At 55.9% G+C, this 22895-nt stretch overlaps 3 protein-coding genes across 5 annotated transcripts in view; 2 read left to right on the forward strand and 1 right to left on the reverse strand.

Moving 5' to 3' along the window:
* Positions 1-5094, forward strand: part of Cnpy3 (canopy FGF signaling regulator 3) — an 8987-nt gene extending 3893 nt beyond the window's left edge. Inside the window, exons 2-6 of one of the 2 annotated variants that reach the window (XM_005389733.2) lie at positions 1118-1262; positions 2370-2466; positions 4085-4207; positions 4323-4440; positions 4560-5094. In XM_005389733.2, coding sequence (XP_005389790.1) covers positions 1118-1262; positions 2370-2466; positions 4085-4207; positions 4323-4440; positions 4560-4780 — 704 coding nt within the window. In that variant the 3' untranslated portion in view covers positions 4781-5094. The remainder of the gene's footprint in view (positions 1-1117; positions 1263-2369; positions 2467-4084; positions 4208-4322; positions 4441-4559) is intronic. The other variant, XM_005389734.2, reaches the window with a different exon arrangement.
* A 4418-nt stretch (positions 5095-9512) lies between these two features.
* Positions 9513-11867, forward strand: Gnmt (glycine N-methyltransferase). Its single transcript, XM_005389735.2, has 6 exons — positions 9513-9747; positions 10178-10305; positions 10982-11098; positions 11214-11356; positions 11434-11555; positions 11627-11867. Exons 1-6 carry the CDS (start codon positions 9542-9544, stop codon positions 11796-11798), a joined length of 888 nt encoding a protein of 295 aa, XP_005389792.2. The 5' UTR covers positions 9513-9541; the 3' UTR covers positions 11799-11867.
* Positions 11067-22895, reverse strand: part of Pex6 (peroxisomal biogenesis factor 6) — a gene marked incomplete in the record, with an annotated part of 19029 nt that continues 7200 nt past the window's right edge. Inside the window, 17 exon segments of one of the 2 annotated variants that reach the window (XM_013516895.1) lie at positions 11067-11154; positions 12188-12363; positions 12450-12589; positions 12711-12788; positions 12903-13019; positions 13269-13377; positions 13523-13584; positions 13666-13871; positions 13957-14089; positions 14205-14281; positions 14364-14559; positions 14788-14996; positions 15370-15481; positions 15989-16122; positions 16200-16302; positions 20871-20954; positions 21660-21823. In XM_013516895.1, the coding sequence (XP_013372349.1) occupies positions 12227-12363; positions 12450-12589; positions 12711-12788; positions 12903-13019; positions 13269-13377; positions 13523-13584; positions 13666-13871; positions 13957-14089; positions 14205-14281; positions 14364-14559; positions 14788-14996; positions 15370-15481; positions 15989-16122; positions 16200-16302; positions 20871-20954; positions 21660-21823 (2061 nt within the window). 2 annotated transcript variants of the gene reach the window in all.

Below are 22895 nucleotides of genomic sequence, written 5' to 3' on the forward strand. Positions count from 1 at the left end.
GAGATCGCTGTGAGTTTGAGGCCAGCCTGGGCTATATAGTGAGTTCAAGGCCAGCATAATTACATATCAAGACCCTGTCTCAAAAAAATAAAACCAAACACGCAAAAACAGCCATAAAAGACATTTGGAGGACACTTAGGGAAATTTTAATGGGGACCAACTGGGTGACAAGGGATTATTGTTAATTTTCAAGTTTTGTAATGGTTTTGTTATGGAGAAGGTGCTTGTTCTTGGGAGGTACACAAAAGGAATGTGCTGACGTAGGTCAGGGTGAAAGGTCTATTTGCAGCTGTTTTGTTTTTTTTTTGGTACCAGGAATCGAACTCAGGACCTTGTGCTTGCCAGGCAGGTGCTTAGCCACTGAGCTGTATCCCGGGCCCTTGCAGCTGTTTTTGTGTGTTATCGGGGGTTGCGCTCAGCACAGACTTACATGCCCAGCCTTTTTTATTTTGAGGCAGGGTCTCCCTGAGTTGCCTGGACTGGCCATGAGTTTGTGGAGAGCCCTGCTGTGTCAGAATTAGATCATAGTAACAGGTCTGGTTTTCCTTACAATCTCATCCCTTATAATGTGACCCCATTATTGGATAACAGATACAACTCTGAGATCAGTTACTTTATAGCCAACTAATTACAGTACTTTCCTTTTGGTGAGAGTTCAAAAAATAGCAAGTTTATTTTGTTTCATTTTATTTTTGGTAGCGGGGATTTGAATCCAGGGCCTCATGAGTACTAGGCAAGGATGCTACTACTAAGGTACAACCCAGCCCTCTTTTTTTCCGTGGGGTGCTAGGGATTGAATGTATGATTTAGTTTTTCTTTGACACAGGTTCTAAGTAGTTCAGACCAGCTTTGAACTCGCTAGGTGGCCCAGGCTGGCCTCATACTCACAGCAATCCTCCCGGCTTCAGCCACCCGAGTGCTGGGATCACAGGTGTGCGTCACTGCCCAGGCTGTGTGTGAAGTTTTTGGAAGTAACCAGGGGGATGAGGGCACTTGGGTGGCACTAAGTCCAGCCCATCGTGAGCAGCACCTTGGCCAGGCTGGCAGGGCCACCCGCCTGGCTTGTCTTGCTGGGCACTGGCCCCCTGTCGGGCTCCTGCACACTGAGGGCTGGCAGGGTCATGTGCCCCCACTGCAGTGTGCAAATATGTCGCCGTGGAGCTGAAGTCAGCCTTCGAGGAAACGGGCAAGACGAAGGAGGTGATTGGCACGGGCTATGGCATCCTGGACCGCAAGGCTGCGGGAGTCAGATACACCAAGTCGTAAGTGCTGGGGGTTGGGGCTTGGCAGTCGCCCTCCCTGCCCTGCTGGGCGGGCCTGCCCCAAGGGAGAGGTGGGGCGCTCACACTGAACGACACTGAGGTCGCTCACACGGCTCTCAGGCCGTGACCAGGGCTGCCCCGGCTTTGCGCTTCTTGATCCCTTAACTTGTCTGCGCCGCAGAGTCCCCCTCTGGAAGAGCGAGACGCATAGAACTGTCACTGCTTCTTGCCAGCAGAAGATGTTAGAGTCAGAAGCCAAACACAATGTGTGTCTGTCACAGTCATGTTTTCAAAATAGAATGGTGTCTTCCCATCGAAATTTGATCTCTTTTGCTGTATTTAAAAATCGAAAGCTAAATGGGGTGGTACACGCTAATCCTAGCACTTGGGAGGCTGAGGCAAGAGGATGGCTGTAAGTTTGAGGCCAGTCTGAGCTCCATAGTGAGTTCAAGGCCAGCGTGGACTACTTAATGAGACCCTGTCTCAGAAAAATAAATAAAAGGTGCCTCATTTCTCTGAGCACTCGCACTCTACTCTTGAGTGCGTCCTGTAGCTCTGTTTCTACTAACCCTTTGCGTGGTTCTTAAAAAAAATTAATAAAAACTCGAAGAAGAAGAGCACTTGCCTAGCATGGACAAGGGGTGAGTTTACTCCCTAGTTGAGCCAGGCGTGGTGGCTCACTGTAATCCCAGCACTTGGGAGGCTGAGGCAGGAGGATCATTGCGAGTTTGAGACCAGCCTGGGCTACAAAGTGAGCTCAAGGCCAGCCTGAACTGCATAGCGAGACCCTGTCTCAAAAAGATAAAAAAAAAGCAGTACTCCCCAGTTGGGCAAAAAGTAACCGAATGAATAGATCAGCCGGGTGTGGCTCAGCGCCAGAGCCGGCGCTGGGCTCAGGGGAGGCCCGAGGTCCCGGAGCTGTGACCACGCTGTCTCTCTGGTCTGTGTTCCAGCCTCCCGAGCCCCCAGGCCCGATGACCTATCTCCCTTCCAGCTCTGCCTTCCCGTCGTCGGTGAGCCAGCCGCGCGGGCGCTGGGCAGCAGGGCTGGAGGGATGCGCCGGGCTCCAGGAGGGGACTCAGCGCCTCTCTGCTGCTGTCTCGGCAGGGACTTGCGGTTAATTGAGGTCACTGAGACCATCTGCAAACGGCTCCTGGACTACAGCCTGCACAAGGAGAGGGCCGGCAGCAACCGTTTTGCCAAGGTGGGCTCTGCCGCACTCTCACCCAGGCCTGCGTGAGTGCTTGTACGCCTGCTGGTGTGGGTGTGATCTCCGGGCATCCCGGGAGCCCTCCTGCCTCAGCCCACTCTTGGATTGCTGACTGCTCACTCCCCTCCTGAGTGGCCTCATGCTCTGTGGCATTAGGCACCTTCATGACAGGGGGGGGTCTCCTGTCAGGGTCCCTCTTCTCACACAGATCTGCAGGTGGAGCGCTCACGGGCTTAAAGCCCTTGTGCAAGTTGGAGCCAGCAATATGCTGATGTGTGGAACTCAGGGAGATTCAGAAGTCACTTGGAGGCATCAGTCATCACATCTCTGGGCCCACGCAGCACCTCCCTCAACCCAGCCCTGACACCCGTGTCACACTGAGTGTACTCCGTGTGCGCGCAGAGGTCTGTCGCAGGAGAGAAGCTGCTTCAAACAGGCCCTTCTGCTGCCCTAAAATTTTCCCCCTAAAATCCCTTCTAGCAGCCAAGCGTGGTGACTGATGGACACCAGTAATCCCAGCACCCTGGGAAGCTGAAGCAGGAGGATCTCAAGTTCAAACCCAGCATGGGCAACTTAGCAACTTAGTGAGACCTTGTCTCAAAATTTAAAAAATAAACCCGGGGCATGGTGGCACCCATGGCAGGAGGATCACTGTGAGTTTGAGACCAGCCTGGGCTACAAAGTGAGCTCAAGGCCAGCCAGAGCTGCATATTGAGACCATGTCTAAAAAGACATAAATAAATAAATAAAAGGGCCTGTGGATGTCACTGAGGGTGAAAGCCCTGGGTTCAGTCTGCAGTACTGAAAAACAAAAAGTTACCTGACTTTAACTCATGAATCCGGGTTTGCTTGCATAAAAACTGTTTAAAATTATGCTCTGTAGCAAACAATTAGACACAGACTTCCTCCCCGCGGAGCAGGGTTGATAACCCTGAGAGCCGGTCAGAGCTGGAATTGCCTGTGCGCTTGGCTCCGCTGTGCTCCTGAACAAACAGGCAAAGTGCAAAGCGGCGGGTGCTGTGCCACTGCTGTGTACAGAGCGGGGGTGGCAAGGAGGCTATGTTTGTGGTTTGAAATTTTTTTCTTTTGCGATTCTGAGTATAGAACCCAGGGCCTCACTCATGTTAGGCAGCTGCCGTACCCCTGAGCTATTCCCCAGCGTCTTTGCGTGCGTGCGTGCGTGCGTGCGTGCGTGCGTGCGTGCGACTTTGGGAAGATGGAAGAAACAGGTAGTGTGTTGGCTCTGCCCAGAAACACGTAGTTTTGACAGAGTGAAGGGTCCTTCCTGCCTCGGCTGTACCCTCTTCCCACCAAGAAGGGTGTGCCCAGCACGGGGAAGGAGAGGGGAAATAAACTTTCCTGGAAAGGGAGTCTGAGTGCAAAAGGCCTGCTCGCAAGGTCTTGAGTTCGAGTCCCAGTACCCACACACAAAAAAGATGAAAGACCTGGGGACGTAGCTCGGTTCAAAGCCTTGGGGGCAAAGCTGATCCTGCAGAAAGGGTGGGGAAGGGTGCGAGATGGCGGGCAGCGGGGTGAGAAGGCTGGGGAAGGGCCAGCAGCCGGGTCCTTGCGGACCCCAGGGCGTGCAGGTGAACAGCTTCGCGCCCCGCAGGGCATGTCGGAGACCTTTGAGACGCTGCACAGCCTGGTGCACAAGGGCGTCAAGGTGGTGATGGACATCCCCTACGAGCTGTGGAACGAGACCTCCGCCGAGGTGGCGGACCTCAAGAAACAGGTATGGGGGGGAGCTGATGACCCTGGCCAGGCGCCTCGCAGAGTCACCAGGCTTGGGGAGCCCTGGGGGGTGAGGCAGGCGCCGGGCCGTGCTGACGCGGTGCCGCGGCCCACAGTGTGACGTGCTGGTGGAGGAGTTCGAGGAGGTGATCGAGGACTGGTACCGGAACCACCAGGAGGAGGACCTCACCGAGTTCCTGTGCACCAACCACGTGCTGAAGGGCAAGGACACCAGTGAGTCCCCAGGGGCCCGGGGCGGGGACAGAGGGTGCCCTGGGGACGCCAGAAGCCCCGCACGGTGCCCGGGCCGCAGCCACCCTCCCGACGCTCCCGGCCTCTCCCACCGCCCACAGGCTGCCTGGCAGAGCGGTGGTCTGGCAAGAAGGGCGACACGGCTACCCTGGGAGAGAAGAAGGCCAGGAAGAAGGGCAGCCGGGCCAGGGCGGCCAGTGGCGGCAGCAAGCAGAGGAAGGAGCTTGCAGGGCTCCAGGGGGACCCTGGTGCCAAGGACGAGGAGGAGGGGGGCATCCAGAAGGCGTCACCGCTCCCACACAGCCCCGCTGACGAGCTCTGAGCGACCTCGAGGCTGAAGACTCCGGCGCGATGTCCCAGCCTGGGGACATGGCAGCTCAGGACCATGACGGCGCGCACCCGCCGCGGCTCCCTTCCTGGCCTGGGCTTCCGGTGGCCACGGGGTCAGGACTCGTAGGACCCAGTGTGACTCAGGAGGGACAGGAGCAGATTCTGGAACCAGACGAGAGATCTGCAGAGCCCAAGGAGGGCGCCCAGCCTGCATCGCCTCCCCTGTACCTGAGAAGCAAGACTGCACCCCCAGCCCTGTGCCCAGCCCTCCTGGGGGCTCCAGGAGTAAAGACGTGTTGCCTTTTGGTTGTGACTCCTGCATCCTTCCCCTGGAGGCCCTGCGGTGCCTGTGGCCTCCGTTTCCCCTCACGGTCCCATCAAGTGGCAATGCCGGGAGTAGCTGGGGCTGCTCGGGGCAGGGCCGGTGAGCTAAGTGACCCTGTGCTGCCTCCTGTGACCCTGGGCCGGGTGGCAGCTGCCCTCACCCTCTGCCCCTGCTTGCTCCTCATGCTGTGTCGCAGGCACTGTGTCCCGCTCACCACCTTTTGCCCTCTCGTCCCTGCGCCTTCCTCAGGTCCTGTAGTTTCCTGGACCCGCCACCCAACCTCTGTCCACACTGTCTGCTCTTGGACCTTGTTTGCTGATGACCACACCTGGTCACTCTCCTGGAGTTTGTAGGGCAGGATACCTTGTCCCCGGCAACCCCGGGTTGCCCCATGCTCTGTAGGTGGTGGCATGGTGGACCCGTGTTCCCAGGCTGTCTCGGGCAGGGTGCAGGCCTTGTTAGTGGTGTTTTTGTTTTGTTTTGTTTTTTGAGACAGGGTCTCACTATGTAGTTCAAACTGGCCTTGCTTTCTTTTTTTCTTTTTTTTTTGTTTTTTTGGTGCTGGGACTCAAACTCAGGAACTTGCACTTGCCAGGCAGGTACTGTGCCACTGAGCTATATCCCTGGCCCCAGAAATACCGCTGCAATGCATGGTGATAAATCTTGCCAGCTTATCCTTTTAATATCTGCTTTTAAAGTTTTCTTCAAAGTACAGAACTTTTTGTTTTGTTTTGGTGCTGGGAATTGAACTTGGGACATGGTGCTTGCCAGACAGGCGCTTATGCTACTGAGCTAAATCCCTGGCCCCAAATTGGCCGTGAACTCATTGTGATCCTCCTGCCTCAGCCTCCTCAGTGCTGGGATGACAGGCATGCACTACCACACACAGAAGTTAGTGGTGTGAATTCGAACCCTGACTGCACATGTGGGAGGTAGGGTCCATGATAGGTCCTGCTCATAAATGGTGTAGCTGGGACTCAGATTCCAAGTCTTTCCACTTCCCCAGCCACCAGGGCCCTCCCCTCTGCTCCTGGCCCTGATAGTGTCATCCACACTGACCTAGTTCTGTTGCTTGGGCCTGGCCCACCACCAAGAGCTCCAAGGTAAATAAGAACAGCTAGGCCAGGGCCGGCAGGGTGCATACTTAGGGCACATCAGACCTGGCTTGGCCCCAGCCCATCAGAAAGGCAGCCAGGAAGTAGCCTTGGTGGAAGTCGAGGAGGGTGGAAGGAGGGAGCAGGGAGATCATGCCCCACCAGAGGAGCACCTCACAGAAACCCCTCTCCTGCCCTAGGCCGAGAGTGCAGCGCTGCAGGGACTCAGAGGCCCAGCCCAGGGAGCGGCCCCTCGCAGGCAGCCCAGTGGAGGGTGGAGCTGTGATAGTTTTGCCTCTGCTGAGGCTGGGACTTGTGGTCCAGCCCCTGCCTCCATTTCCAGTTGGCACAGGAGGAGCTGGGACCCTGGGCCAGGAGTCAGTTTGCAGCTCTCTTGCCTGGGTTTTGTAGCCAGTCGGAGTTCCTATTCTATCACTAGCTCACAGCACCCAGATGCCTGACTTGCCTGTCTCCAGCGAATCATTGATTCTTGTTTTTGGTGTTTTTTTTTTTGTACCAGGAATCAAACTCAGGACCTTGCACTTGCCAGGCAGGTGCTTATGCCACTGAGCTATATCCTCACACCCATCATTGATTCTTAAAGTTCCATCAGCTTCCAGGGTGTTGGTCCAGGGACCCAGTCACAGCCCCATGTTCGAGGGTGGCAGTGCTGGAACTGCTTGCTCTTTGACCTATGGCTCATAGCGGGATCCTGCTATGTCCTGGGGCCAGGTGGTAGCACTAGCCAGCCCCCATCCAGCCTGGTGTGGAGAGGTGGGAGCAGGTGCTGCTTCCTGAGTAGACGTCTTTGATTCTGGGCATTGTGCCCAACTTTTGCAGCCCCTGTGCATCTAGGCAGAGCCATCCAGAACCCAAGTTAACCAGGTTTCAGTCCCGTGTCCGAAACCTGTTAGAACAAGATCTTGCCTCACCTGGGTGCAAGGCACCTGGGAAGCTTGTTTAGGTGGCCGCTGTGCTGCAGGCCTGCTGGGTCTGGACCCCACAGACATCTCTGCCTTCTCTGTTATTTGTTTCTACGGTGCCTGGGAGGGAACCCAGGGCTGCACGTGCCAGGCGAGCCCTCACTGCTGAGCGGCATCCCAGTCCTCGAGAGAACCCCGATGTTCTAAGAGGGGCAGGGCTCACGTGGGTTAGGGTCTTGTCCTCAGAAGCAGCTCGTCAGACCCCAGAATGGATCCATCTCTGTGTGCTCCTGTCGCCCACACCATGAGCGCTGCCGGCCAAACCACAGGCTGGTTTCTAACAGTTCAGTGATGAGAACCGTGGGTGGGGCTGGGGGCGGAGTTCAGTGGTCACTGTTCAGGTGGGTTAGACCTCAGCTCTGCAAAATAAACAGATGAAGAACTGCAGGTGCAGATAGTGACGTCTCGGGTCCTTTCAGGGCTTCACTCAAGGCAGCTCCCAGAATCCACCTCCTGTCTGCAGGTGGCTGTGTGGATGTTTTATTTAGCACCATGCTCCAACTGGGACTGCGCCCAGGACCTCCATGCTGAGCCACATTCCTGATCTTTTTTTCTTTTTGGCACTGGGGAATTGAACTCAGGACCTGATACTCATACCTCATTCTTAAAAAAAAATTTTTTTTGGAAGTGGTTTCACTAAGTCCCTATTTACCTAGCTGGGTGCGTTCAAACTTGCAGTCTTGTCTCAGCCTCCCAACTTGTGTTGTTTTCATATAAATTTAGTTAGAATGAGGCACTTGATTGAATACTGGCCAGAAAACTACCATTATAAATACCCAGATCCATCATGAGCTCTGGGGTGTGAATGGCAGCCCCTTACGTGTGGAGCTCTGTGTCTTCCAAACTTTCACAGCAGCCCTGCAACACTACAGTTCTCAAGCATGAACAAACCTCACACACGCACTTTTTTTCCTTGCAGAGCTAGCCCACAGTCTCATGTACGCTAGCAAAGCACTCTATCGCCGAACTACATCCCATCCCTTTTTGAGACAGGGCTAGGGTGGCCTTGAAGTGCCCTAGGTTGGCCTTGAACTTTCAATATTTCTGCCTCGGGCGCCAGGGTAGCTGGGACAGGTATACACCAGCACACTCAGTGTGCCGGAGCCCAAGGTGCCATCATCTGAGACCACTGTGTGCTAAGGAGACGGTGAAGGTGACCACACCATCCCTGGATTCCCTCCAGCTCTGGGGTGCTGCTGAGGTAGAAGGATTAGGGAAGGAGAGGTTTCTTTGTTCTCATTCTGAAGCTAGAAGCACAGAGGCAGGTGGCAAAGGCTTTTCTGCAGATCTTGGACTTGTTTAGGTACGTTGTCCAGCTCTGTCTCAAAAATCTGAGGAACCTGCTCTGGCGAGGAAGGGAGATGTGGACCAACCACACCCAAGGGTCTGTGTGTGTGACCAAGAGCAATGGAACAGCAAGGGCCCTAAAGTGCCTCCCCCAAATTTCTCCCTGCAGAAAGCCGATGGTTTATTTAAGTGGTTCTAGGGGTGGAACCCAGGGCCTCTGCACTGAGCTTCAGCCCTAGTCCTTTGGGATGGTCTTGCTAAATTGTCCAGGCTGGGCTCGAACGTGCCGTCCTCCTGCCCCAGCTTCCCCCAGTGCTGGGATTACAGATGTGGGCCAGCAGCAGCGGATGGTCTTTAGTGTGCAGTGAGGCTGTTTTGGTTCGCTTTTTGGAGATGGGGGTCTTTCTGTGTCATCCAAGCTGGCCTCCAACTCCTGGATTCCAGGGGCCCTCCCATCTCTCTGGGGTCAGGACTGTAGGTGCTGCCACGGCATCCAGCTGTTAGCAGTTTTCTTCCTCACTGCGCCGGAGTATAGGGGTCAAACCTAGAGGTGCTTCACTACGGAGCTGCACCCCAGCCCTAACTGTCCAGACTGGTCTCCCTGACCCGTGCCCCGCTGAGATTCCAGGCGTGCACCACCATGCCAGGCCAGCAGGTCAGAACTCAAGAAGCCAGATGCCGGGGCCTGCGTGAACGGCACCCCTGCTTCCAGGTGGGCGGAGGGCTCTGCCGGCACCTCTACTTCGTGCCCCGGTGGCCTCCTTCAGTGAGGCATCCCTTCTTCCTTGCTGGGCATGGTCCAGCCCCGCCCACCCAGGAGGGTCAGGTCTGCATGGATTTTGAAGTTCGCTTCCCTTCTCAGTTCGGGTGGGGTGGAGTGGGCGACAGACCAGCTTTCTGTAGCGCCCGGGTCAAGTGAACAGGGAGCCAGGGTCTGGTCCGGGCAGCGCAGGCGTGGCTGGGCAGAGCCAGGTGGGGGCGTGTCCCCGCGCTCCACTGCCATTGGCCCAGTGTGCCGCGGGCCGCTGATAAATGCGGGCGGCCGCGATCGGGCAGAGGGCGCGATGGTGGACAGCGTGTACCGCACTCGCTCCCTGGGGGTGGCAGCCGAGGGCCTCCCGGATCAGTATGCGGATGGGGAGGCGGCACGCGTGTGGCAGCTGTACATCGGGGACACCCGCAGCCGCACGGCCGAGTACAAAGCGTGGCTACTGGGGTTGCTGCGCCAGCATGGATGCCAGCGAGTGCTGGACGTGGCCTGCGGCACCGGGTGAGAACAGAGGGAAGCAGGATCGCGGGTGGGGACGCGGGCCACGTGCTGCAGTCGGAGGTTGGGGCCAGCAGCTCTCTGGCTCCGCCGCTGTCCCTCCGAGAAATGGCCTTGGGTGGCGCCAAGAACATTTGCATGCGTAGAGCACTGTGCCAGGGGCTTCCACACTCGAGCTTCTCAGACCCGTGAGCATCCACCCGGGGCTACCGGCCACCCTCAGTGCTCCCTGGAGCAGCCCCTGGCCCTCAGTGGTGATGTCCCCCAACCCTTGCAGGGATACTTGAAACATTAATGTGCGCCTCTGGAAAGGTATTAAAGGAAAAAAATCTGCTGGTGAGGAGCCGACAGGAGGTCATCTGCAGTCAGGGAAAGGAGGCAGAGGGGCAGCACCGCAGCCCACACCTCTCCAGCCACCCTGCCCTTCCCCCAGGGTGGACTCCATCATGCTGGTGGAAGAGGGCTTCAGCGTGACGAGCGTGGACGCCAGTGACAAGATGCTCAAGTATGCACTGAAAGAGCGCTGGAACCGGCGGCGGGACCCAGCCTTTGACAAGTGGGGTACGTGTCCTTCCTGGGAAAGCTCCACCGCCCAGGTCACCTTCTCTCTGGCCTGGGAGCCACATTACTGACATTCCCTGGAGGAAACGTGGGTCTCACAAGAGGTACCAGGGATCAAGAGCTAGACTTTATTTTCAGTTCAGGACTTTCACACGGAGCCACTTCCCCAGCCTGTTTCAAGACAGGGTCTAAGTGGCCCACGCTGGGTTTCAACCAGCAATTATCCTGTCTCAGCGTCTCAAGAATATGGGGATTATAGGCATGTGCCACCATACCCACTCAGTGCTTGAGATGGTATCTCACTGGTTGCCCAGGCCGATTCTGAATTCCTGGGCTCAGCACGCCCCTGCTGCAGCCTTGGACTGGTGGGGACTGTGGGTGTGAAGTGTTACGTGGTCTTGTTCTTTGGTACTCTGAACCTAGGGCCTTCGTGCTGGCTACATCCAGATGGTGTCCATCACCATGCCTGGCTCGGAGAGCTCACATAACTGTGTTTGCAGTCTCCCCCCAGTCACAGCCCCTCAGCATAGGGCCCTCTTTCCTGCCCAGTCTCCCCATCTCCAAAGGGCCCCCTCCGCTGAGGGGGAGCCCAGTGTGCCTTTGGAGGAGCTGCAGCTTCTGGCCTTGAGGCTATCGTTCCCTTGTCTCTTGCCCGTCCTGTGTCCCCCACCCCCAGTCATTGAAGAAGCCAACTGGATGACTCTGGACAAAGATGTGCCCCGGCCAGAAGGTGGCGGCTTCGATGCTGTCATCTGCCTCGGGAACAGTTTTGCCCACTTGCCGGACTGCAGAGGTGAGTGGTGTGGCCCTGGCGCCTGCGTTCCACATAGAACAGACTCCTTTCTGGCCCTGGAGGGAGGTGCGGGAGGGAGGGTGGTGACAGAGCCTCTACCCTGCTCGGAGCCCAGGGGACCAGAGTGAGCACCAGCTGGCGCTGAGGAACATCGCAAGCATGGTGCGGCCAGGCGGCCTGCTGGTCATCGACCATCGCAACTATGATCACATCCTCAGCACAGGCTGCGCTCCTCCCGGGAAGAACATCTACTACAAGGTGGGCTCCGGGCGGGTGCACCTGGGTCCACAGCCCTGGTGCTGCAGAGACTGACACAGCCCTTCCACTGCCGACAGAGCGACCTGACCAAGGACATCACGACGTCAGTGCTGATGGTGAACAACAAAGCCCACATGGTGACCCTGGACTACACGGTGCAACTGCCGGAGGCCGGCCGGGATGGCGCCCCGGGCTTCAGGTAGTGCCTGGCTGGGCAGGGGTGGTGGGGGGCGCGCTGAGCCCACAGCCTCACAGTCTGCCGCCCTGCAGCAAGTTCCGGCTCTCCTACTTCCCACACCGCCTGGCGCCCTTCACAGAGCTGTTACAAGCAGCCTTCGGGGGCAAGTGCCAACACAGTGTGCTGGGCGACTTCAAGCCATACAAGCCGGGCCAGGCCCATGTCCCCTGCTACTTCATCCACGTGCTCAAGAGGACGGAGTGAATGTGGCCCCAGGAGCAGCAAGGTGGCCCCACCAAATGGGGCAGAAACAATACAACCTGTGCCTGTCAATGCCCTGCGTGTGTTTCTGTCAGGGTCCTGGCCTCTCTTCCCACCACGGCTGTGCTCTTCCCATGCAGCTCCCCATATCACCAACAGGGGGCAGCACACACTTTATTTTCTGCTGCAAAACAGGCCTCAGGGCTGTCCTGGGACTAGGCCTCCTGAGCAGCTGGCAGTCTCCCGCTGGCGTGGAAAAAAGCAGGAGATACCCTTGAACATGCCCTGACATCTCTTGCATCCAGCGCATCTCCTGGGGAGGGTAATTTTAGGTGGGCAGATCCTGAGGAAGAGCCCTTTCCTCATGGGGCTCTGAGAAGCCCTGTAGGTACCTTTGGTCATGGTGGGTAGGTCCTAGCACCAGACAGCTCCTAGCAGGCAGCAAACTTGCACTGGATGTGCTTGTACCGGAGCAGCTCCTGCTCGCTGACGGAGGGCTGCAACCGGGCAGCGGCCTGTAGCAGGTCCTCCATGGTGAGCAACAGCGTGGAGCTCCCGAGCTCCAGCCCTATGGGGGACACGGGGAGTGACGCTGGGAAAGGGACCTTCCTGCTCAGAGCCCCCAGGCGTCCTCACCGGAGGAAGGTGGCTCACCTTCCTCCAGATCATGAACCCTGCGTTTGAGGGCGGAGGTCATGGCATCAGAGCAGAGAGAGTAGAGGTCGGCTCCCGTCAGCTGGGGAGGGCAGCGGTCCAGCACATTCACCAGGCTCACTGAGGGCTCGAGCTTGAACCTGTTTGTGGGCGAGGAGACTCATTCCCGCTGGCGTCACCTCCCTCCTCCCTTGCAGCCCGGCACTGAGCGGCTGCCCCGCACGCAGCACACACCCCTCGTCACTCAGGCCCAGGGCATACTTGTGGGTGATGGCGCTCAGAACACGTAGCTGGGAGGCCCGGTCTTCGCTCGCTCCAACGAACACCAACTTGTCGAATCTTAGGGAGACAGGCAGTGAAAGCATCAGGGGGATCAGCCACTAGGGGTGACAGAGGTACTGAATGGGGCACACCCTAGCAGGGCTGGTGGAGGTGAACAGTCCTCATGCCCACCTGCCAGGCCGCAGGAGGGCAGGGTCCAGAAGGTCTGGTCTATTGGTGGCCCCGATCACAAACACGTCCTGGGTGCTGTGAAGCCCGTCCAGCTCAGCCAGGAGCTGAGACACCACCCTGTAGGGGAGGAAGCAGAGTCCCTGGTCCGTCATCAGGCTCTGCCCCTGCCTGTGGGGCCTCTCCCTGGCCACTCAGTCCTGGGCTCTGCTGCACACCCTCCCCTGTCTCCTGCTGTGCCAGGTCCCACTCCTCCAGGGCTCCTTTCAGCATCTATCATTTTATCCAGAAGTGAAAGGTCAGGGACGCGATCCTGGGCTGTGGTCTGCAGACTGCCAAAGCTGTCTCCCACCCTCCTCCCGGGCCCACCTGTCCATCACGCCTCCAGAGTCTCCACTTCGTCCCCGGCTTGGAGCCAAGGAGTCCAGCTCATCAAAGAAGATGATGCATGGGGCAGCCGCCCTGGCCCTGGAAAACACTGAGCGAGGGGCTCAAGGGAGGGTGGGGAGCCAGGGTGTGGCACCCCAGCACCCAGACCTGGCTGGGCAGGGGCCTGGCTGCGGGGAGGTCTCAGTGCCTGGGGGCGGGGCCGGGGAGGGCTGGGGGCTGTCTCAATGGCTCACCTTCCCGCACATTCTGCTCGCTCTGGCCCACGTACATGTTGATGAGCTCCGGCCCCTTCACACTGTAAGAGCGAGTGGTCAGCTGGGCACAGCCGCCTTGTGGGCAGACCCTCGTCCCGCACCTCCCCTGCCGACCTACACACCTGAGGAAGGTCAGGCTGCACTCTGTGGCCACCGCCTTGGCCAGCAGGGTCTTTCCAGTGCCTGGGGGGCCATGGAGCAGAAGGCCGGAGCGTCGCAGGCCCAGCCCCAGCAGCTCCGGGTGTTCCAGGGGGAGCTGGATGGTCTCCAGGATCTCCCTCTTCACCTCCTGCAGCCCACCCACATCGTGCCAGGACACGGAGGGGATCTGGCGAAAGGCGCACAAGGTTGGGGTGTGCATGTGGGGTGTTGTGCCCCTCCAAGGCTCCAAGCATGGGGGGAAGAGGGTCCACCTTGGGCGCCCCCACAGCCTGGGAGTGAGCTGTCTGCAGCTGCTCCAGCGCCTGCCCGAAGTCCTCGGCCAGGAGGGGGAAGCCGGCGGCACACAGCTCGGCCTCGTCCTCCTCACTCAGGCTGCCCCCTGAACTGCAGAGAAACAGGCAGGCTGAGGGCCCCCCGAAGGCCGCTCCGAAGCCGTCCTGCTCCCCTCCCCTCCGCCGCAGCCACCTTCCCCGACCAGTGCCCCACTCTCACTTCTTACCCCAAGCTCTTGATCCTGGCACAGGCAGCACGGCTGCTGTGGGTCAGAAGGGTGCACAGGTCCCCTGCCACAAACCCCTAGGGAGCCACAGGAGGAACCTGAGCAGGCATGGCGAGCAGGAGCCCTCGGTGTCTACCCTGGCCCCCGCAGGGTACTCACCGCACACCGCCGGGCCAGCTGTGCCAGGTTCACCTCCTGGCCCAGGGGCAGGTGGGCAGTGAGGGCCCGCAGGATGCAGAGCCGCTGGCCCTCGGACAGCACCGGCACCTCCAGCTCGTGGGGAAATGCTGCCTGCACGTCGGTGGGCAGGTCCTGGGCCCGGCTTGTGGTGGCCACAACCATCAGTGGAGGGCAGCTGGAGGCGGGCACAGGACTGAGGGTAAGGGGAGTGGGGTGGCAGGGGTGGGGACCTGCGCTTCCCCTGCCATGGGAGCACAGAAGGCAGATGTTGCACATTTGCTTCAACCTAACAGCCCCAAGAAATGCCCAGCCACGCTCCCCCTCTGAACACCGTGTGGGGCTTCTGAGAAGCCACGGGGTGTGGCAAGGATGAGCAAGGCTGGGCCCAGGCCTGTGCGAGCACCTGCTGGGGGGATCCTCACTGAGGAGGAGGTGACATAGTGCAGCCACCACCCGGGGGTCCTCGCCCAGCCCGTCGCGGTCACGGCCCAGCAGGTCCACAGCGGTGAGCAGCAGGACAGCAGGACGGCAGGTGCGGGCCCGGGAGAAGGCAGCCTGCAGCTTTGCCTCTGTGGCCGCGCTGCTGTCTGCACAGAGGCTGGAGCAGGGCACCTGGGGAGGGAGGTGTGTGTCAAGGGTCTGTGTGCAAGGGACAGGCAGGATGGGGGACAGGGGCAGAGGAGTCAGGACACATAGGCTGTCTTTGTTTTTTTTTGTTTTGTTTTCCCGTACCAGGAATCGAACTCACGACCTTGCACTTGCCAGGCAGGCACTATGCCACTGAGCTAAATCCCCAGCCCCACATAGGCTGTCTTTGGAGGGCAGTGTTGGGCAAAACAAGAACAGTGACCAGGACCCACCTTTGGTTGCCCTCCCCACTTCCTGGCCCCCTGCCTTGATAGGACCCTGCATCTCCACCCTGTGGGAACATGCCCGGGGCGGGGAAAAGAGTTGTCCAAATCTGGGGCTGGCCAGGGACCCTCACCTTCAACAAGTGCAGTCCAAGGCGACTGCAGGCAGCAGCTACCGCAGTGGTCTTCCCACTTCCCGGGGGGCCCCGCAGAAGGACACAGCTTGTGCCTGTCAGCAGGGTGCCCCTGCAAACAGAGAACAGACCCCTGCTGGAGTCCCTGTGACACAGGGACCCTTGGCGCTGTCCCTCTCCACAGGCCTCTGGAGCTCTGGCAAGGGTATGGGGCACATCCCTCAGCCAGGCCAGTACCCTGTGGTCAGCTGTGCCTTCAGGAGGGCTGATCCCAACAGTGCTGAATGGCACCAGGCAGAGCTCTGAACTTACACTCAGGCCTCTGGTGCTACATGCTAAGACCTCAGGGCCAGGCCGTCCAGTGGGTGCCCAAGGGCAGCGCTGCCCTAGAGATAGCTGCCTGGGTGGAGGATCTTCCCCTCAACTGACCTGGGGACAGAGATTGTTCAGGAAGGACCTGGAAGTCTATTGCAGAACCCAGCAGGCCAGGGGCCTACAATGGGCCTTGCAGCTGGGCTACCCATGTCTGGGTAGAGCACTAGGAACCATCCTCTAGCTAACCTCTGGCCCCTGCCCCATGTCCTGAGAGGACAGAGCCCTGTGGCATGGCCTCACTCACCCCGGCTGCAGACGAGGCTTCAGGGCAGCACAGAGTGCTGTCACCAAGGCCTCTAGGCCGGGAGGGGATAAGCTGCTCCAGAGACCAGGCCCTTCGGAAAGGCAGGCAGGCACAGGGCTTAGGGTGGAGCCCACCTGTGAGACGGTGAAATGGTGTTAGGTCTGAGCCCCCCCTGCACCCTGTCACCTGGTCAGCTCCCACTGGGCCTCACCATGTACAAGGAGGTGTGTGTGGTGTCGGCTAAGTAGGCACCAGGTGGCCCACCTGGAGCATCCCCGATGGTTTTCTTCACTTTAAAAAATACCTCGTGCCACCTGTAGGAAAGAGGCCCAGTGAAGCCCGGATCTGGAACCCCCACACCCTTTTTCCAAGGACGGGTGGCTTCCCCAGTCGTGGAGGACAATGTCAAGAGCAGCACAAATAAGTGCCCCAAGATGTGGCAGGGTGTGTGGAGCAGAGGAAGCAGAGCAGATGGTCTTTCTTAACTCCTCCACCTTACCATGCTTTTTTTGGAGGGTGAGGGGGCAATATTGGGGACTGAACCCAAGGTCTTCACACTGAGCTGTAGCTGCGAAGCCTGGCTTGTGGCATACACATTTTCAGGCCAGAAGCTATGCCTGTAACCTCGGTGTCTCCCTATGCCAATGTCAGGCGGCCTGGGAGTGTGCCTGCCCAGGCACAAGGCCTTGTCCCTCATTCAGTGGGAGAAGGTGCTGCCACACTAAGTGGTGTGTGGATCCTGAGTCATCACCTTGGCTTCACAACAGCCTCTTTCTCCTAGGCGTCCATTCTGGCCCAAGACCTCACAGGGACGTCCCCAGCCTATTATTCCAGAACCCACAGAATCTTAACTGCAGAATCCTTAATAACAGCATCTGATGACTAATTTGATTCTCCATTCTTCAGTTACCTAGGAAGCTCTAAAAAACAATCACTGGGGCCGGGGATGTGGCTCAGTGGTGGAGCTCTTGCTCTGCAAGCACAGCGCCCTGGGTTCAATCCCCAGCATCACGAAACAAAAAATAGAAACCAATCACTGATCATACGTTACACAATTCCATCTGAAGATCAGTGACTGCCAGGATCAGGCGAGGCAATGGGAGGAAGAGGGAGTGACTACTAATGGGTATAGTTTCTTTATGCGGTAATAACAGTTCGGGAATTAGAGATGTTGATTGCCTTGTAAATATAAAAAAAAAAAAACACTAAATTGTATACTGTCTATGTTGCCCAAGGTGGTGTCAAATGTGTAAGCTCAACTGCTCCTTCTGCCTCAGTCTCCAGAGCAGTGGGGACTACAGGCTTACACCAGTATGCCTACTTGAACTGTGGACTCTAATGGATGTCAGGTACAGTAGCACACACCTGTAACCCCAGATGCTTGGAAGGCTAAGGCAGAAGAATCATGAATTTGAGGCCATCAAGACCCATCTCAAAAAAACAACAACAACAACAAAAAAGCATAAGAGGCTGGGGATATAGCTCAGTGGAAGAGCACTTGCTCAAGGTCCTACGTTCAATCCCCAGCCCTGCAAATAAAAAAGTACAAGTATGAATTTTAGGGCTGGGGATATGTCTCAACGGTGAGCCCTGCCTAACATGAATGAGACCAGGGGTTTGATCTGCAGCACATGTGTGCCCACATGCATGTAATACGGTATGTGAATTACATCTCAATTTTTAAAATTAACATCTCTCCCATGGGGGAGGCCTGCCCAGGCCCCAAGCTAACCCAGAGCCTTATCCAGTCAGTCTGAGGTACAGCTTAGGCATGTGTATTTGTTTAGAGCTCCCACAGCAATTCTGAGGCAGAACAAGGGCTGTGCAGGCACTGGTTAGAGGTATCATTAGGTTTATTCATTCTGCTAACAGGGAGCGGGGTGGGTACACATGGAAGCTACTAACCAACTTCCCAGACAAAGAAATCAACCACTTTCCTTTTTTGTCCTTAGGCAACAAGGCAATGACAGAGCCAGACTCTAACCCAACTCCTTTTTGAAATTTATTTTTTGCAATACTGAGGACTGGCCCCAAGGCCTTCACACTGAGCTACATCCCCAATCCTCTTTATTTTTTCACACAGGGCGTTACTAACTTGCCCAGGATAGGTGAACTTGCAATTCTTCTGCCTCAGCTTCCCAGAGTGCTGGGGTTACAGGTGTGTGCCACCATTCCCGGCTTAACCTGGGCCTCCTTAAGGTTGAATGGACCTTAAAGGTGTGAATTCCTTTGCTCACACTATCCCACAGCTGCCAAGCTGCTCCCTCTGGCAGCAAAGTGGGGTGGGAGTGCCCCAAGGTGGGAGAATACAATAGGTTGGTTTTATAACTTGTGTCACAGCTGGCAGTGGCTGTGGTATAAACTGGAACACAAGGAAAACTCTGCTGGGGCGTGAACCTAGGGCTTCGTGCATGCTAAGAGCTCTTCTACCAGGCCACATCCCCAGCCCAGAAAACCGTACCTTATTCTAATTAGATAAGCGACAAGTGGGTCTACAGCCTAGCATCAAAGCCAGGCTCCTACACACAATGGAAGCCCTGCACAGAGGGCAACAGGGCCAACGCTGTCAGGGGTTGGGTCGGTGGGTAGACTGCCCAGGAAGAGAAGGCCCGGTACTCTGGAACCTATCCCGGGTGCAGCAGCTGGCTCCCAGGGGGGCCTGGCTCCAGAAGTGCAGCACAGTGCAGCTCCTTTCCGGGGAGCACAGGACTTCAGGGCCACTCTTCCAGGGCCCAGTGGCCTGCGTACTCATCTCCAGCTGTCCTTGGGACACCCTGCTCACCCGCCCCAGCCCTGCTTCCTGGGGCCTGGCTAGAGAAGAGCTCCATGCTCAGCACTCAGGAAGAAGGTGGTTTTCTGTAAGCCCGGGCCAGCCAAGTCCAGGGGCAGAGCCAGCTTGCTGGTCTGTCTCGGAAAGCCCCAGTACCTATTTTCCTTCAAAAATATGAAGGGCAGGGTTCTGCAGTTGCCCCACAGAAAGTGACCTTGCAGGTGTTTGCAAAATTTAAGAGGAGAGGTAGAGCTGGGAAGTGACTGTAATACAGCCTGGCTCTTCTCAGGGGATCCTGCTCCAGCTGTGGACTCATCAGGGAAATCTCAGAGGTATTACACGGCCTAAATCCCATGCTCTTCATCCGGTACCACTGTCTTAAAGTGGGAGCACTGAGCACTGGCTGGAACCAGCTCAGTATAGACAGAGGATGGACCAGGTGCTCAGACACAGCGTCTCTGAGAGGTCATGAGCTGGCAGAGCCACAGGCCTGCACATGATGGCGCCCCAAGCCTGGCTCTCCTTCCAGTCAATCCCTATAGGAAATCAGTCCCAAAGAGAAAAATACGGTCAAGAGTAGTCACTTTATTTTGGTGGTAGAGATTCAACCCAGGGCTGTATGTATGCTAAGCATGTTCCCTACCACTGAACTATACCTATATCTGCCTCTTAACCCTTCACCTCCCCACCTGCCACAAGACCTCTGTGGGCACAAACTGAAGGAAGAGAAAAGCTGGACCTTTGATCTAGGCTCTTGATTCATTTCTAAGGGTGCTGGCAGCAACCTCCTGACCCCACATTTTCAGAGACAGGACCGAGGAGTAGTATGCACGCACCGTACCAGCTGAAGGAGAAAACGCATTCTGTTATTTTCTTGCAGTACTGGGGACTAAAGCCAGAGTCTCACACATGCGGGAGCCTTCACACTGAGCTACCCCTCTGTTTATTTTTTGTGACATAGTTTTACTAAGTTGCTAATTGCCCAGGCTAAACTTGAATTTGCAATCCTCTTTCCTCTGCCTCCCAGGGCACTGGGATTACAGCCATGTACCATCAGGGCTAATTTTTTGTTGTTTTGAGACAGGCTCTTGTTATGCAGTTCAGGCTGGCCTTGAACTCATTGTGTTCCAGGTTGGCCTTGAATTTATAGCAATCCTCCTGTCTCAACCTCTCCAGTACTGGGATTACAGATGTATACCAGGCCTGACAGGCCCAGTTTATTTTGAGACAGGGTCTCACTAATTCCCCAGGCTGGCCTTGAACTTACTATCCTTTAGTCCCAGCCATCCCTCTAAGTAGCTAGGATTACAAGCATGCACCACCATTTCTAGGTCTGTGTCTCCTAATGTGCTCCTAATGTTTGTGTCTCCTAATGTCTGAGATGCCTCTCACAGATGCCTAAATAATACTACGGTTGAGAGTGGAAAGGATAGAACCTCATCTTCGCTGGGAACATGAAACTAGCCTGTTTGGTGTTTTCTTTGGTGATGCTGGGATGGAACCTAGGGCCTCCAACATGACAGATAAGTGCTCTGCTGCTGAGCTGCATCCCTGGCCCCCTTTAAATTATTCTGTTTCACTTTACCCAGGACCACTAGACAGTCTGAGGATAAGCACTTCCCACAGACAGCAGGCAGTGGCATTTTTTTTCTCAGCGCTGGTGGTGGAACCCAAAAAGCCTTGGACACTAAGCTACAACTCTAGGCCAATGGTTGGTTTTCTGAGACAGAGTTGAGTCCAAGCTGGCCTAAAATGCTTGGTGATCCTCCTGTCTCAGCCTTCCAAGTGCTGGGATTATAGGCATGCGCCACCACACCCGGCTCAGGCAGTGGTCCTTTTCTTTTTTGGGGAGGGGGTGGTATGGGCAATTGAACTCAGGACCTCACACTTGCCAGGCAGGTGCTGCGCTGCTGAGCTGTATCCCCAGCCCCCAGGCAGTGGTTCTTAACCCTTTTTCACTCATGTACCTATTTTTTCTCCCCAGAAAAACATACACAGCAACAGCAAAATATTCTTAGGCACAAAATTACTGCATACAATTTGGGAGGGGGCCACTGTAGAATTGCACCCATGGTACAAATTCCAGGCACGGGACAGGAGGTAGCCACATACCTGGGCAGTCTCTCCAGACTTCCTTCCAGAGTTTCTACTTGCCCAGCCGTTGGCACACACAGGACATCGCCTTCCTGGACCGCCCTGCAACACAGCAGCGGCCTGGGTCAGCTCCCATGGAGCCCTGCCTGACCCTTTCCCCCTGCCCACCCCAGAGTCTACTGTGTACCCAGAGTCCCAGCAGTGATCCAGGAGCCAAGGAGACCCAGACTGAGCTGGGGAAAGGTGGAGACTAGATGGGCAGAAATCAGTGAGACACAGAAAACTCCTGGGTCTTCTGGAGCGTGCACACTCGCTCTCATGCTCTCTCTCCCTCTCCCTCCTTGCTTCCCTCCCTCCCTCTTTCTCCTACATGCTCTGTTTTTCTCACTTTATTTTTCGCCCCTACCCCTTTGTGGTACTGGGGATCAAACCCAAAGGCACTCTACACTATATCCTCAGCACTTTTTATTTTTTAATTTTGAGACAAAGTCTCATTCCTTTGCTCAGGCTAGCTTCAAACTCAAAATCCTCCTGGCCTTGGCCTCCTAAGCACTGGGATTACAAATATGTGCCACTGTTCCCTGCTGGAGTCCTCTTTGATTAAACACATTTCTCAGGTTGGAAGGTCCACCTCAATGGCTCAGCTATCTCTGTTGTCTGCCTGACACAACAAGAGGATTCTGGGTGAAATACTGCCTAACTATGTGGCTTCTTTTAACCAGAGGCCCTGGGGCTCCTGGATCTGAGGCATGAGAAGAGAGTGAGGAGGATGAGATGCCATCTTCCCTGAAGGGGTGGGCAGCGAACCTGGGTGTCTGAAAGTGCCGATAAAGAATCTGGTCATAATTTCCACTAGTGCTGTAGTGGGGAGAGGACACAATTTCGATGTGTAACTCTCTGGCAAATGGAGGCTGGGGCAGCAATGAGCAGCTTCTTTTGTCTTCTGGGCTGACGGAGCCTTCCGTGTACCTCTATCAGAGAAACAATCACCACCTTAGAACCTTCTCCTGCAGAGTCAGGTTGACCCAGTCTCTCGGTAGCTAGTATCTCTTCTAGCTTTTACCCTTCCCATAACTACAAAGTAGGCCCTGAGGTAGCAGAACCAAATACTCTATCTTCCTAGAAAGCTTGCACCTCTCCCTCCAGCACATGGGTGTTTAATCCTCTGGCCTGTGTGGGCAGCACTGAGTGAAGAGGAATTATCTTGGGCCGCCCTTACACTACGTAATATAGTTAATGTGTGCAAGTAACACCAATTCTTTAATATTTTAAATCAATAATTTTTTTGCAAAATAACAAGTCTAGCTTAATAATGAGATGAGAACATTACATCTCTGCTTCATATCAATCAATGCCTGTCTTCACAGGTGCACACCATGCAGGAAGCTTGAGCTAGTATTACTGGTAGTCATTGCTTTTTACTTGCCAACGCCCACAAGCACACACAGCACCCATATAGGCTGGGGAGTTAGCCCTGCACTGCAGTTCCACTTTCACCTATGCAGTCTGCTGAGCCCTCCACAGTTAAGGCATGAAATTATCACTAAGCATTCAAAGTTTTCAGCCTTGTGGGGCTGTATTACTGGTTCTCCATGGCCATATGTGGCCTGGCCATGACTGCTTTAATGAGTAACATGAAGCAATGTGACCTCTTTTCTTGATTCTAGCTCCAAAAATCTCCCTAGTAATAGCAACGTTTCTGGGAGACCTTTAACTTGGCCTACCGCCAGTGAGAGGGCAAAGACATTTTCACAAGGCCTTTGGGTGTCACTTGGCAACTAATGGGCTATTAAGCGGACATTAGTGGACACTGAACTGAGGCTATGGGAAAAAGATATGATCTTAATGAAGCTCAAACGGTTGGTTCAGATAAATGAACTCTATCGTGAGTAGTGGAATAGATTTTCCTCCATCCAGAAGAAAACCACAGGCACTTCCATTTATATGTACAGATATTCCTCGTTTAATGACCCACCTGTTCAATGCCTGTTCAGACTTCTGACCCATCTTATCCTGCTTATACAGCATCAGTGTCTTTTTTTG

The sequence above is a fragment of the Chinchilla lanigera genome, unplaced genomic scaffold (assembly GCF_000276665.1).
Source record: "Chinchilla lanigera isolate Chin_1 unplaced genomic scaffold, ChiLan1.0 scaffold00036, whole genome shotgun sequence".
In the NCBI taxonomy this organism is placed as follows: Eukaryota; Metazoa; Chordata; class Mammalia; order Rodentia; family Chinchillidae; genus Chinchilla; species Chinchilla lanigera.

Coding starts and splice junctions, on each gene's coding strand:
- Gnmt (XM_005389735.2), top strand. CDS start 9,542: ATGGTGGACAGCGTGTACCGCACTCGCTCCCTGGGGGTGGCAGCCGAG. Junction 9,748..10,177: donor GACGTGGCCTGCGGCACCGG/GTGAGAACAGAG, acceptor CCCTTCCCCCAG/GGTGGACTCCATCATGCTGG. Junction 11,357..11,433: donor GGAAGAACATCTACTACAAG/GTGGGCTCCGGG, acceptor CACTGCCGACAG/AGCGACCTGACCAAGGACAT.